Below are 12,465 nucleotides of genomic sequence, written 5' to 3'. Positions count from 1 at the left end.
AATTTGGACCTTTTAGCTCTTAACTACGGCAAATATACTACTATCTTTCCACCTAAGACTTAATAAGCATAAATAACACTGTCGATTTTCGTAATGATCAGACCTCATTTGTACCTAGCCCCCATACAAACTCCACTTAAGAAAATGACTTGAATGCTAACTACTCACTAATAAACACTAGTATCTCGATGAAATTCGGTACAAATGTCTTTTATATAAACATAAGTCCCGCCAATTGTGACTCAATTTTAACTCTTAATTGCTTCTAATATACTACTATCTATACAATAATCGGCAAAATGTACTGATGTTTGTAACACTCAACAAAATATTTATTCTTAAGTATTCCAGTCGGTTCACAATCACTTTCTGATTTGATTAAGATATGTATGTTTGGAACCAATGTACATAAAATTCATCATAAATGCTTTACTATTGAAAACGAATCACATTTAATATTCGTAATTGCTGTAGGGTATCATATGGTCGGCCACGCCCGCCTATAGTTTCTTACTTGTTTTGTTGTAATTACATTTCCTTACTATTTCATCAGATTTTAATTTGGACCGAACTTTGGAGTTTTCCAATTGTACATATTTTGTTGTAAAATTTTTCATAACAAAAAAATTTCTCCACATTTAATTATACCCTACACCACTATAGTGGGAAGGGTATTATACGTTTGTGTTGATGTTTGTAACGCACAAAAATATTGGTCCTTAAAGTATACCGATAGACTCAGAATCACTTTCTGAGTCGAATAAGACATGTCCGTCCGTTCGTCTGTCCGGCTGGCTGTCCATGTAATCCTTCTGCGCAGGCTACAGGTCACAATTTTCAAGATATTTTGATAAAATTTTGACCATACGTGTTTCGGCACAAGGATGATTCCTATTGAAAATGGTTGCAATCGGTCAATTATTTCACCTAGCCCCCATACAACCTGACCTTCCGATTTGGGGTTTTTAACTCATAACTACGTCAAATATACTACTATCTCTCCAAAAATTGGCACAACTAAGTTTTATATAGGCATAAATGACCATGCCGATTATTATAATGATCGGCCGTCGTTTGACCCTAGCTCCCATACAAACCCCATATAACTTAAACGTCCAAAAATTTTGCAGCGATACGCGGTCTGCTATCCTAAAATTTATTGAATAGCATTTTACATACTTTTATTTGATGTTAAAATACAACATATTTCTACTATTTGAACTAGATCCGACTAATAAAGCTATTTTGCTGAAACTATAGGAATATGTGTGTTCTGAAAGTTCCAAGTATATTAGTTTCTCCTATCATATTAGTTTCTACTATTATATTGATTAGGTATTGCTAGAGTACCGCTATATATTCAAAGAAACATAATTGTACATTTTGTAAAAAAGTTTACATAAGTTCGTTTACCCAAACCAGTGATTTTTAAGACCAAATATTCTTAGCCACACGATTTCCAAAAAAAGAAAACAAAATAATTAAAATGTAAACAACAGCTGAACTACTTTTGTGATTTGTATATACTACATATAAATCAAATATTTGTCTATTTGTATATACATACATATGTATATACAAATGCATACATGTATACATACAAATTGTATGGTATACGTGTGGAAATTTGGAGGAGAAAGTCTTTGGCAACAGGCGTTAAAAAATAATAAAATCTGTACAAACAGTAGTGGGCGGAATTCCTCTAATATGTATATTTTTGAACATACTCACAAACAAACAATACAAGAAAACAGCACCACCAACAGCATCGTTTTTAGTGTGTTTTTATATAATTTTAAAATGACGATGATGCAAAACCATCCAGTAATTGTACCATAAATAAATATGTGAACATCTTTTTGGGGTAATTTTAAAAAAAGAATTTATTTGAAATTTAAAAGAAAAATAATGTAGTTTCATATAAAAAAATACGTTTTTTTATAAAATTGTTTATTACTTAAGTTATAATAAAACTTTTGTTAAAATCTTTTTTTAGTAATTATGTTTTTTTAATAGAAAAAATGTATTTATAAAATAAAAATTTAGACTTATAAAATAGGAAATTAAAAAGAGAATAATATGTATTTCTAAAATGTCTTAGTCACCGAAAAGTTTCTTGCCCAATTCCATCATACGATGATTACGACATACTCTCAAGGCATCGGCCTTCTTCAAAACAGCTGTAACTGTTGAGTTGACTTCCACAAGTTGGGACAAAAAGTCTTCATAAGCCGATTTAACGTTGGCGGGTAAAGTGCCAATCTTAACCTTTTTCAAGGTCTGAACAATACCCTCAGCCCAGCCGGACTCAATGGCGAATTCAGACAACCAAGGAACCAATGGCAAGACTCCGCAAATTGTCTGCATACCTAAGAACCAAAGTTCTGACAATTCCATCCAATTTTCCTTATAAGCAATGGACACCACTAAAGCTGTGGGATCATTAGACTCATCAATGTTATAGGCATCCCAGAGGAAACGTATGGTAGCTTGAATATAACGGCAAATTGAGAAATCGTTCTGTTTAACTTTCTTAGCTTGTTGTTTAAGTAACAGTAAACCTAAAACGGATAAGTTGCCATGCATTACCAGGTTATCATGAGTGTCTTTAAGTTCAGGCAAATGCTCGTAAACAAATTTAAAGAGATTGGCAAAGAATGGACCATCTTCGGCAAGTTTAGGTTCCAAGACAGTCAAGTTCATTAAAATATTACACAAGGAGCAAATGGCTGTACGAGCATCTTTCATTTCAGCCAGTTGTTCTGGTGTGGGAACGGGATCTGGTTCATTCATGCGTTTCAAGCGTTCAGCTCTAGGGATGGGTGGTCTCTTATAGTGGGCAATGGAGAAGTAAAATTCCAAGCTTTGCAAGAATACTTCGTCTTGTTTAGTAGCAAAAACTACCTTACGGGCATCATCTTCTACCACCAAGTGACACAGAGCTGGCAACATGACTCTTAGTACATCTTCGGGAGCCTCTGTATCTCTGGGACCAGCTCTCCATTCCTTAAGTTCGTTAAATGACTCATTAGCTACCTTAAACATGAAGGGCAATAATTTGTAAATAGCAGGCCTCATAGCGGTAGTTTCCTGAGCCAACCAGGCGGCTAAAATGCGCACTGTTCCTCTAATGAAAGCCTTTTCTTTGGGATTGGTAGTATCCTTCATTTTATCATTAGAGACGCGGGTTAAAACAGCCAAAACTTGATTGAAAGCTCCTTTAAGAGCAGTGTATGTAGTTTGTTTTTCCTTGGGTTCCAAGTCCAAAATATCCTTAGCCATATATTCAACACATCGCTCCAAAATGGTAAAGCAACATTGTATCAATTCACAGTTACGGAAAGTGGCTTCCAATTTCTTTTCGTCCATTTGCATTCTAACCTCAATGGCAGCCATTTGCAAGATCATCAAGTAGAATTGTTTACCATCATCCATAAAAGCCCATTGGATGCCCAATACTTTAAGGGTATTAGCTATCAAATGAAGAGTGGGATCTCTTTGTTTTGGTCCAATTTTACTTTTCAAAATATCACCACAGCCCTTGAATAAACTTTCAGGCCAGATTTCTCCTTCCAATGAGTTGTATATCAACTCTTTCTTGCAGGTCTTCAAAATAGCCGATAAAATTTTACACAGTTCGTATTTACGTTCATTGTTTTCTGTCTCCATATCCAGAGCAATACGTTGAACCAAAGCATGGAAAGGTTTTGGATCATCAGTCCAGGAAGCAACTCCAAACTTATTGACCAACAATACGATCAACTGCAAAGCCTCATCGGTTTGGAAACTTTGAGCTGAATAAATTTGAGACATTTTTGGTATGGCCTTCATTTCCATTAAGGCATTTTGACCAGGTTCATAGGAAGCAATGAATTTCAAGCAGCTATAAGCCTCACTAACAACAATCAAATTATCATCACAATCATCATCATCAGCTTGCTCTACAATCTCCAAGAGGGTGGGTATAACATCCAAAATATCTTTATGGGTGGCCAATTCTTCTTCCTGGCAGAAGCAAGTCAATATCGACAGAGCTACACTCTTATAGACCAAAGGTGGGCAGTCATTGGGCAAATTTTTACCGCTTAACAACTTCTTCAAGAAGGTTAAACCAATCGCCTCAAATAGCAACTTCTTGGCTGCAGTATTACAATCCTTGCCCTTAACCAACTTGGTAACCATAAAAAGGGCAGCAAATTTTTCTGTATCACTTTTGGTGGCCTTTAACATGGACGCACATTTTTTAACAGCTTCTGGTACATCAGCCATTTTTGCTCGATTTTAATTAGTTTATAATAATTTTTTATAATGATTTATTTGAAATCATATAAATTTTAATATTATAGAATATTGTATGTATCTATATATCTATATATAGATTTATATTACTTTCTGTTCACACTTTCACCACTATGTACCAGAAAATGTGTATAATTTTATATATTTTCACTATAGTATCGGCTTTTCTTTACACTTAATAGATCTTTACCAGCCGACATTTACTCCCGTACTGAACATTTTGAAAATTTCTTTCACAACAAAATCCTCAAAAAATTAAGACAAAGAACAAAATTTTCCTCAATACTTGTACAATCTATATATAAAAATATATATAGATATATAAAAAGCCGGTGCATTTTCCAATTGGATACAATAGAACTCATATGTTTATATACACACACTAAATAAACACACTTGCTCTATTTTGTTATACACAATTTTCTTTCTCTTGTGAAAATTGTTTTTCTTTTAATGTCGCAGCAGTGCAGAGAATGAACATTTTTCTGTATAAAACTATGCGTTGGTCTTGTCCACAGTAAACTTACTTTCGATCGTGAAACTATTAAATTAAGAAAATGATTTTCTCTATAAATAAAATATCGTCTTGTTCTCATCATACTCAATTTTCTCTAAAAGTTGTGTATTCTAAATTTTGTTAGGCTTACCAATATGATTTAATATTTAGTACGTTTTTAATTTATGTGAACAATTTTATTAATTTTAAATCAAATGGACATAAAAACTATAGTTCTTAACGTTAATTCAATTTGAATTAAAACTAATCATACTACAGTCTAATAATTAATATATGTACGTTTAAGACCCGTTATCTCAACCCCCTGTTATCGATTGACCACCAGATAATCTGCCGACTAAAATAATTTTTGTATTAAAATTGCAAATCTATCGTTTCGATAAAATATATCCAGACAATGAGAAAATCGGGGTAATTGAATACGGTTGCTATTAACAATTATAGACCGATCGTAAAAATATTTTACGGCATACACACAGACAACATTTCTACCAAGTTTTGTATCGATATCGTTATATCACTTTTATTTCCCACTAAAAACCGATTTTTAAGAAAAAACATAAAAGCACATTTTCTGGCTAAACTAGAGCTCCTAGGGTAAAAATAATTATAATATCTGACCACTTTCATTTGCCAATAAAAATCGATTTTTGGCTAAACTAGAGACGCTAGCACAAAACTGATGATAATTTGTGATCTCTTTTATTTCCCAAAAAATCTGTTTTTGAGTGTACTAGACGCCCTACGGCAAAAATAATGATAATCTGTGATCACTATTATTTCCTATTGAAACTCGATTTTTTAGTGAAAACATAAAAGTGCATTTTCTGGCTAAACTAGAGGCCCTAGGGCAAAAATAATGATTTTATTTCCCTATGAAAATCGATTTTGGAAATAACCATTTACTGTCGCTATGAACTCAAAATTACGCTCAAAATCGAGAAAAAAGTTTAAAAAAATTTTGGGACACAGGTGTCCCGTATACAAGGGTTAATAAGGGCTTAAGTATGGACCGTGCTCTTCTGATTTATCAGTTTGATCAGTTATCATATTAAAGTTAAGTTGAAAGATTTCAATTCCTATAAAACTACCGTAGTTTGGAAGAACTTTCGAGCCATAGATGAGCGTTAAAGTCATTTTCTGCAGTGAATCTTATATAAGGGTCAATTATAGCCCGATCTTTCTTTATAAGCTTTTGTACATAAATTATGTTTCGTAAAGAAGTTGTTTAAACGAATTTCATCGCCTAAGTCGTAATTTTAAGCAACTAATGAGAGTTAAAGTAATTTTACTGAAGTGGTCTTCATCAATGTCGGTATGAAGATTTCAGTTCCCATAAAACTTGTTTATCTTGAATTTCATTTCAGTAATAAGCGTTAAAGGTACCCTTGTACGGGGGTGGGGTCAATTATGGACCGATACTTCTAAAATTTTGAGAGATTTTTGTTCATACAAATTTTGTTTGAGCCAGTAATGAGCGTTAAAGTTATTTTCTAATGGGGACCTTAATAAGGGGCGTAGAGTAGGGATTCATACAAAACTTGTTTATGTGAAATTTCATCGCTATAGTCGTATTTGAGCGTTACAGCCAGTAACGAGGTCAATGGAGTGTGGGGTCAATTATAGATCGATCCCCATAAAATTTGATAAATCAGACATTGTACTGCTGTAATCGCATTTTTGATTCAGTAACTAACGTTAAAGTCATTTACTGAAGGGGACCTTATAGGGGGGTAGGGTCAATTACAGACAGATCCTCATAAAATTTAGTGGAGTGGTTTTGGCTCTTACGAAACTTGTTTATGATGAATTTCATTGCTGTGCTCGCAGTTTTAAGCTAGTAATAAGCGTTAAAGTCATTTTCCGAAGGGGACCCTATATGTGGGGGATAGGGTCAATTAATAATCGATTTTTATAGAATTTGATAGAGAGCTTTTGGCAATAAAACTTGTTTATGTAGAATTTTAACTATGTACTCCCGTTTTTGAGTCAGTAACGAGCATTAAAGTAATTTTCTAAAGAGGACCTTATATGGGGGGTAGGGTCAATTATGAACATATCCTCATAAAACTTAAGTAAGTGATTTTAATTCCTATTAAACTTTTGTATATCGAATTTTATTGCTATATATGCTTCTTAAGGTCAGATATAAGCATTAAAGTAATTTTCTGAAGGGGATCTTATATGGAGGGTTGGGTCAATAATGGACCGATCCTTATAAAATTTTACTAAGAAATTTATATTCCTATAAAATATGTTCCTGTCGAATTTCACCGCTATGTTTCTTTTAGGGCGTTAAAGTCATTTTCTGAAGGGGACTTTATGTGGGGAGTAGGGTCAATTATGAGCCTATCCTTATGAAATTTTTTAAAGAGATTTGTATTCCCATTAGACATGTTTGTGCCGAATTTCACCGCTATTGATGCTTCTCTTAGCCAGTTGTCAGCAATAAAGTAATTTTCTGAAGAGGGTCTTATATGGGGCGAAATCATGGACCGATATTATTTTCAATACCAAACAAACTGCAATAACTAAAAGTATCTGTAAAAAATTGCAGGTCGCTACCGATTTCCATTTGGACTCTATCGTGTTTTCAACAGACAGACGGACTGACATGGCTAGATCGTCTTAAAATCTAATAAGGACCCAGAATATATATAATTTTATGGGTCTTAGATGGGCTAGATGGTACTAGATTACTTGAAACGAAAGAAGTTATTGAAAAGTAAGTTGTTGTGTAAGTACAACTCAGAACCAAGTTTTTGCTGGGTATATATACAATATATGGTCAATCATTCTTTTATGTTTTTATTTCTAAAAGAAAAATATTTCTTCATGCTGGCAATGCCGTATGGTAAAATGTTTATAATTAGCTATATAAAACAAATTTTAATATCGTACGAAGAAAAAATATACATTTTACATTTGTATCTACATGTGCATTTCTTTTCCAAAATAGAACAACAAAACTAAACACAAATAAATGGTATTCACTAAAAATATTTATACATATAAATAAAATCATTGCTCGGGTTGATTCTGAACAAAAATATTTTGAAAATACACAAATCCAAAATATTTCTGTTTTTAAGCTTGCATGTATTTATATGGCGTTGTTTTCATTTATATTAAGTGCTTTCGGAATATTTTTCCTTAATATGCAATTAAGAAAATATTTTATTTTCATAACTTATACATATGTGCACTTAAAATTACATTTGCAACACTGCATGATATTTACGAAATTAAAAATATGATTTTGCTATGCATGTGTTTATTTTGTATATTTTCTTAGATATTTTTAGTGACAATTTAATGTCTAGGTGTGTAATTTTTAATTTTATTACATTTATAATCAAAACTTATACATAATTCAATTTAAAGTTCATTGACTTTATTTGCTTTATAATTTCTATTTTCATAGAGACAAATTGAATTGAGATACAAATAATAAACAAAATCTTTATGCATCACTTATCTAATTTTAGAACATACACACCCCATAGTGTTCGAACGTGAAAGTATTGTGCGTGTGTGTATTCAGTGCATTGTTTTTGTTTTTATTGCAGGTCAATGTTATAAATTTGTGTGCGTATGTGTTTGTGCTTAGAAAATCATATGGTTTTCTTATAGGTTTTACATATTCCATTCCTTAGTGATCAAATTGAATTTTCTCTTGCCAAGCAGCAAATGAAGCAGGGGTTCTTTTGTCGGTCTGTTGAAGGTGCTAAGCATTCAACTTTTTTTATACCCATCATCAAAAAAGATGGGGGGTATATTGTTTTTGAAATTCCGATTGTAACACATCAAAATATTCATCTAAGACCCATAAAAGTATATATATTCTGGATCCTTATTAAAATCTAAGACGATCTAGCCATGTCCGTCTGTCTGTTGAAAACACGATAGAGTCCAAATAGAAGTAGCTAGCGAGCTAAATTTTGCATAGACATTTTATATTGATGCAGTTTGTTTGGTATTGTATATGGGCAATATCGGTCCACGATTTCGCCTAGCCCCCATATAAGCTCCCCCTCAGAAAATTACTTTAACGCTCATAACTTACTAAAAGAAGCAGCTATAGCGATGAAATTCGACATAAGCATATTTTATAGGAACATTAATATCTTTGTAAAATTTTATAAGGATCGGTCCATAATTGACCCTACACCCCATACAAGGTCACCTTCAGAAAATGACCTTAACGCTCATAACTGTCTAAAAGAAACATCTACAGAGATGAAATTCGACATGAACATATTCTATAGAAACCTTAATCGCTTTTACAGGTTTTATAAGGATCGGTCCATAATTGACCCTACCCGCCATATAAGGTCCCCTTCAGAAAATGGCGTTAACGTTCATAACAGTCTAAAAGAAGCATCTATAGCGATGAAATTCGACATGAGCATATTCTATAAAAACCTAAATCGAACAGAAAAAGCTAGAAGGATGGAATTTTCCAGAATACCATACAAGTTGTATGATATTAAAAAAGGGTAATATTGATTTAATATTTCATACAAATGGCCTCAGTCATAACTGGTTCAAAAGGACCAGTACAGTGATAAAATTCGCCATAAACAAGTTTTATAAGTACAGAAATCTATATACAAAATTTTATTAAGATCGTTTCATAATATACCCGCCATATAAATATGGCTCATAATATGGCTTTAACGCACATTAATGGTCCAAAAATGCTACTTTAGCAATGAAATTCACCATACAAATGTTTTGTGGAAACATAAATCTCTCAACCAAGTTTTATAAGGATAGGTCCATAATTGACCCAGCCGCACAGAGAAGGCCCCCTTCAGGTTCAAACTGGACTAGAGTTCTCATTTAAGGTTTTATTTCTAAAAGGATTTCAAATGATGGGAAGTGTAAGTGTTTTTTTTTTTTTTTTTTTCATATTAATTTACGTTTTGTCAATATTTATTTCATTATAAAAGAAATATCCTGAATATTGTTTACAACTGCGGAAATATAATTTCAAAATTCTAATCAAACTTCAATTAGTAAATAAACGGTTGAGTGATTATAGCTTCGGTTTTAATTTTGCTACAAAATATTGTATCAATACGATAATATACGCAAAAAAAATGTCTATCTAGTGGGGAAAAAATTAACAAACTATTATAAATGCTTTCACGCTTTCATACAAAAATCCAATTTATTTGTCAGTCAATAGTGCGTCAATCAGATGAAAGGGAATGTAATTCTCAATTTTTTTTTTTTTGCTTTCTACTCTTAAATTCTATTTTTTATCACCAAAAAGCCATCCAAACGAAATGGCTGTTAACCAACTCCATACATTGACTGTATATGTATAGTACATAATAAACTCGTGCTAAAATACACTGCTTTAAAACGGCAATCCTTGTTTCTATGGTTGGCTGAACTAAGCGAAAATATGGTGAAAGTATTATATGGAAAAGTATTGAATTGAGTTACAAAATAGTCTATTTAATTTTTATGCAAAATCATTTTATTCATTTGAAAATAATAGAGAAACTGTACAATGTGTTCTGTGTTCTTATTTATTCTAAGACGAAATATCTATGTCCGTCTGTCTGTCTATTGAAAGTACAACAAGGATCACACGGGATGAGCAAATTTTGCACAAATATTTCCTATTAAAAAAAGTTTGTTTGGTATTGAAAATGGGTAATATCCGTCAACTATATTTTGCCATTAAAACTATATTCTAATGTACATCGGACATCGAACCCCAATTGTAACCCCATATATAAACCCCTTCAGAAAATTCTATACACGCCTACAACTGTTTTACCGTTATAGCTACGAAATTTGTCATAAATATCTGCCTGTCTGTCTAACTGTTTTCCTGTAGCTCTATTGAAATCAATTTTGTGAAGATCCTAGATATCTTTGGGATCTAAATCTTCAATAATTCTATCAGACATGCTTTCGAGAAGTTTCTTATATAAAATCAGCAAAATCAGTCCCTAAACAACGGAGATATGAGCAAACACCTGAAAAAACTTTTAGAAGATAAGAACACTTCTAAATGATACTAAGAAGTTACTCCAAGAAGTGACCTCCTAATCACATCTAGAAGAGTCTTTGGCATTACCTTACTTTCAAGACACATCTAGAAGTTTCTTTTGTGGGTCTTCCAGAAGTATATTCCACGTTAAGCTTAGACGTTAACCAGTTCGGCATCAGTTCATCCCGACTGGTGATAAAAATTCGTAAACTTCCGCAATATCGCTGGCGAGCTTTTAGCACGTTTGGAAGTTTCATACGGGTAACTTCCGCAATAGAAAATGTTTGTAGGGTTATAACAAACAGTAAAACACTGGAAATAACAACAACAACTTTTATTATATGTGGTTGATGTTTTTTTTTTGTCACTTAGGGGGGAAACAATTTATGTATTGTACAAAAATTATTTTAACCGACAGAATATCGTCCGATTCAATGATGAAATAATAGGCCATAAACTGTTAATTTTGAATTCTGGGTCTTTGATAAATTCAAAGGCAATCTAGCAATTTCCGTCCATCTGTCTCTTAAAAACATTTTCCTAACATTTTTCATATATTTCTATAGGAAAGGTTTGGTAATGGAAATGGACTTGCATACTTACATGTGGTTTCCGAAATTTAGGAAAAACCGTCATAAGAATTATAATTATGTAGCAAATGTGTTGAAATTTGATACAAGTTAGCTTCAGAAATTATTCTGTTAAGTATGACGGACATTTGTCAATTATATAGCCCCATAGAATGTACCATTCAGAAAATCACTTTAACGCTCATAACTTTTCAACTTAATTTTAAAAGGATCGGTTCATAATTTTCATATCAACTATATTCAAAATGTTTTTAAATTATAAAAAAATTTAGTTTCTTTTAAACATATTTAATATTATGTACTACAATTTGATCATGTCTGGTTGTGAAAATTTTAACACATTCATCGCTATCCAATCGAGTTAATCCTCTTAGCTATTTTATTTTCCAACGTATGTTCAAGGAATTTCTTAAAAATCAATGCAACCATGTATAAGTGAATGCAAAAAACCAAAAGGGATTTTCACTGATTTTGATTGGTATATCAAATTGCCACTTGTTATAGCTGTTGTTCAACTTATATAAAAATAAAATTTCAAGTAAACGAAATAAAAATATACTATGTACTTGTACAACCAAATTGTTTTATTCATCTACTTACACGAGAAGTTACTTGTATTACTTTTTTTGTTCTGTTCAAATTTTAGGTGCAATATGTATAATAGTCCAGCCCTTCAAAAAGAGATTTGATTTGAATATATTAGCTAATGCTGCCATAAAGTATGTATGTAAGTAAGGCTAAAAACCATTCATAAATCATTAAAACGCATCCTTAGCTACTATTGTGTTAAATTAAATTTATCAAAAACATATTTTAAGGGCATAGCTATTGTTCATATACACAGGATTATAGTAGAAGATATTTTTAGCGCAATTGAAATTGTAAAACAAGACACCGCTAAATAAAAGAAAAAACTAAGAGTAACAAAAAACATAAGTGATTGTGCATTTATTAAATTTCTTAGATTTCACACTACAATGAAGTTTTCCAAAACAATTCTTTTTGAAAATATGATAAAATTTATGTATGTGAGTAAAAAAACTGTG

At 32.1% G+C, this 12,465-nt stretch overlaps 1 protein-coding gene across 1 annotated transcript; it reads right to left on the bottom strand.

Moving 5' to 3' along the window:
* Positions 1 to 1,865: 1,865 nt before the first annotated feature.
* LOC119601489 (neurochondrin homolog) lies at positions 1,866 to 4,508 on the bottom strand. The gene has a single exon (XM_037952442.1). It carries the CDS (start codon positions 4,267 to 4,269, stop codon positions 2,098 to 2,100), a length of 2,172 nt encoding a protein of 723 aa, XP_037808370.1. The 5' UTR covers positions 4,270 to 4,508; the 3' UTR covers positions 1,866 to 2,097.
* Positions 4,509 to 12,465: the final 7,957 nt, after the last annotated feature.

The sequence above is a fragment of the Lucilia sericata genome, unplaced genomic scaffold (assembly GCF_015586225.1).
Source record: "Lucilia sericata isolate MDLA Ls3-8-SP2 unplaced genomic scaffold, ASM1558622v1 Contig000169F_arrow, whole genome shotgun sequence".
In the NCBI taxonomy this organism is placed as follows: Eukaryota; Metazoa; Arthropoda; class Insecta; order Diptera; family Calliphoridae; genus Lucilia; species Lucilia sericata.
The sequence above is the reverse complement of the archived record's forward strand: the minus strand, read 5'-3'. Positions and strand labels throughout refer to the sequence as shown.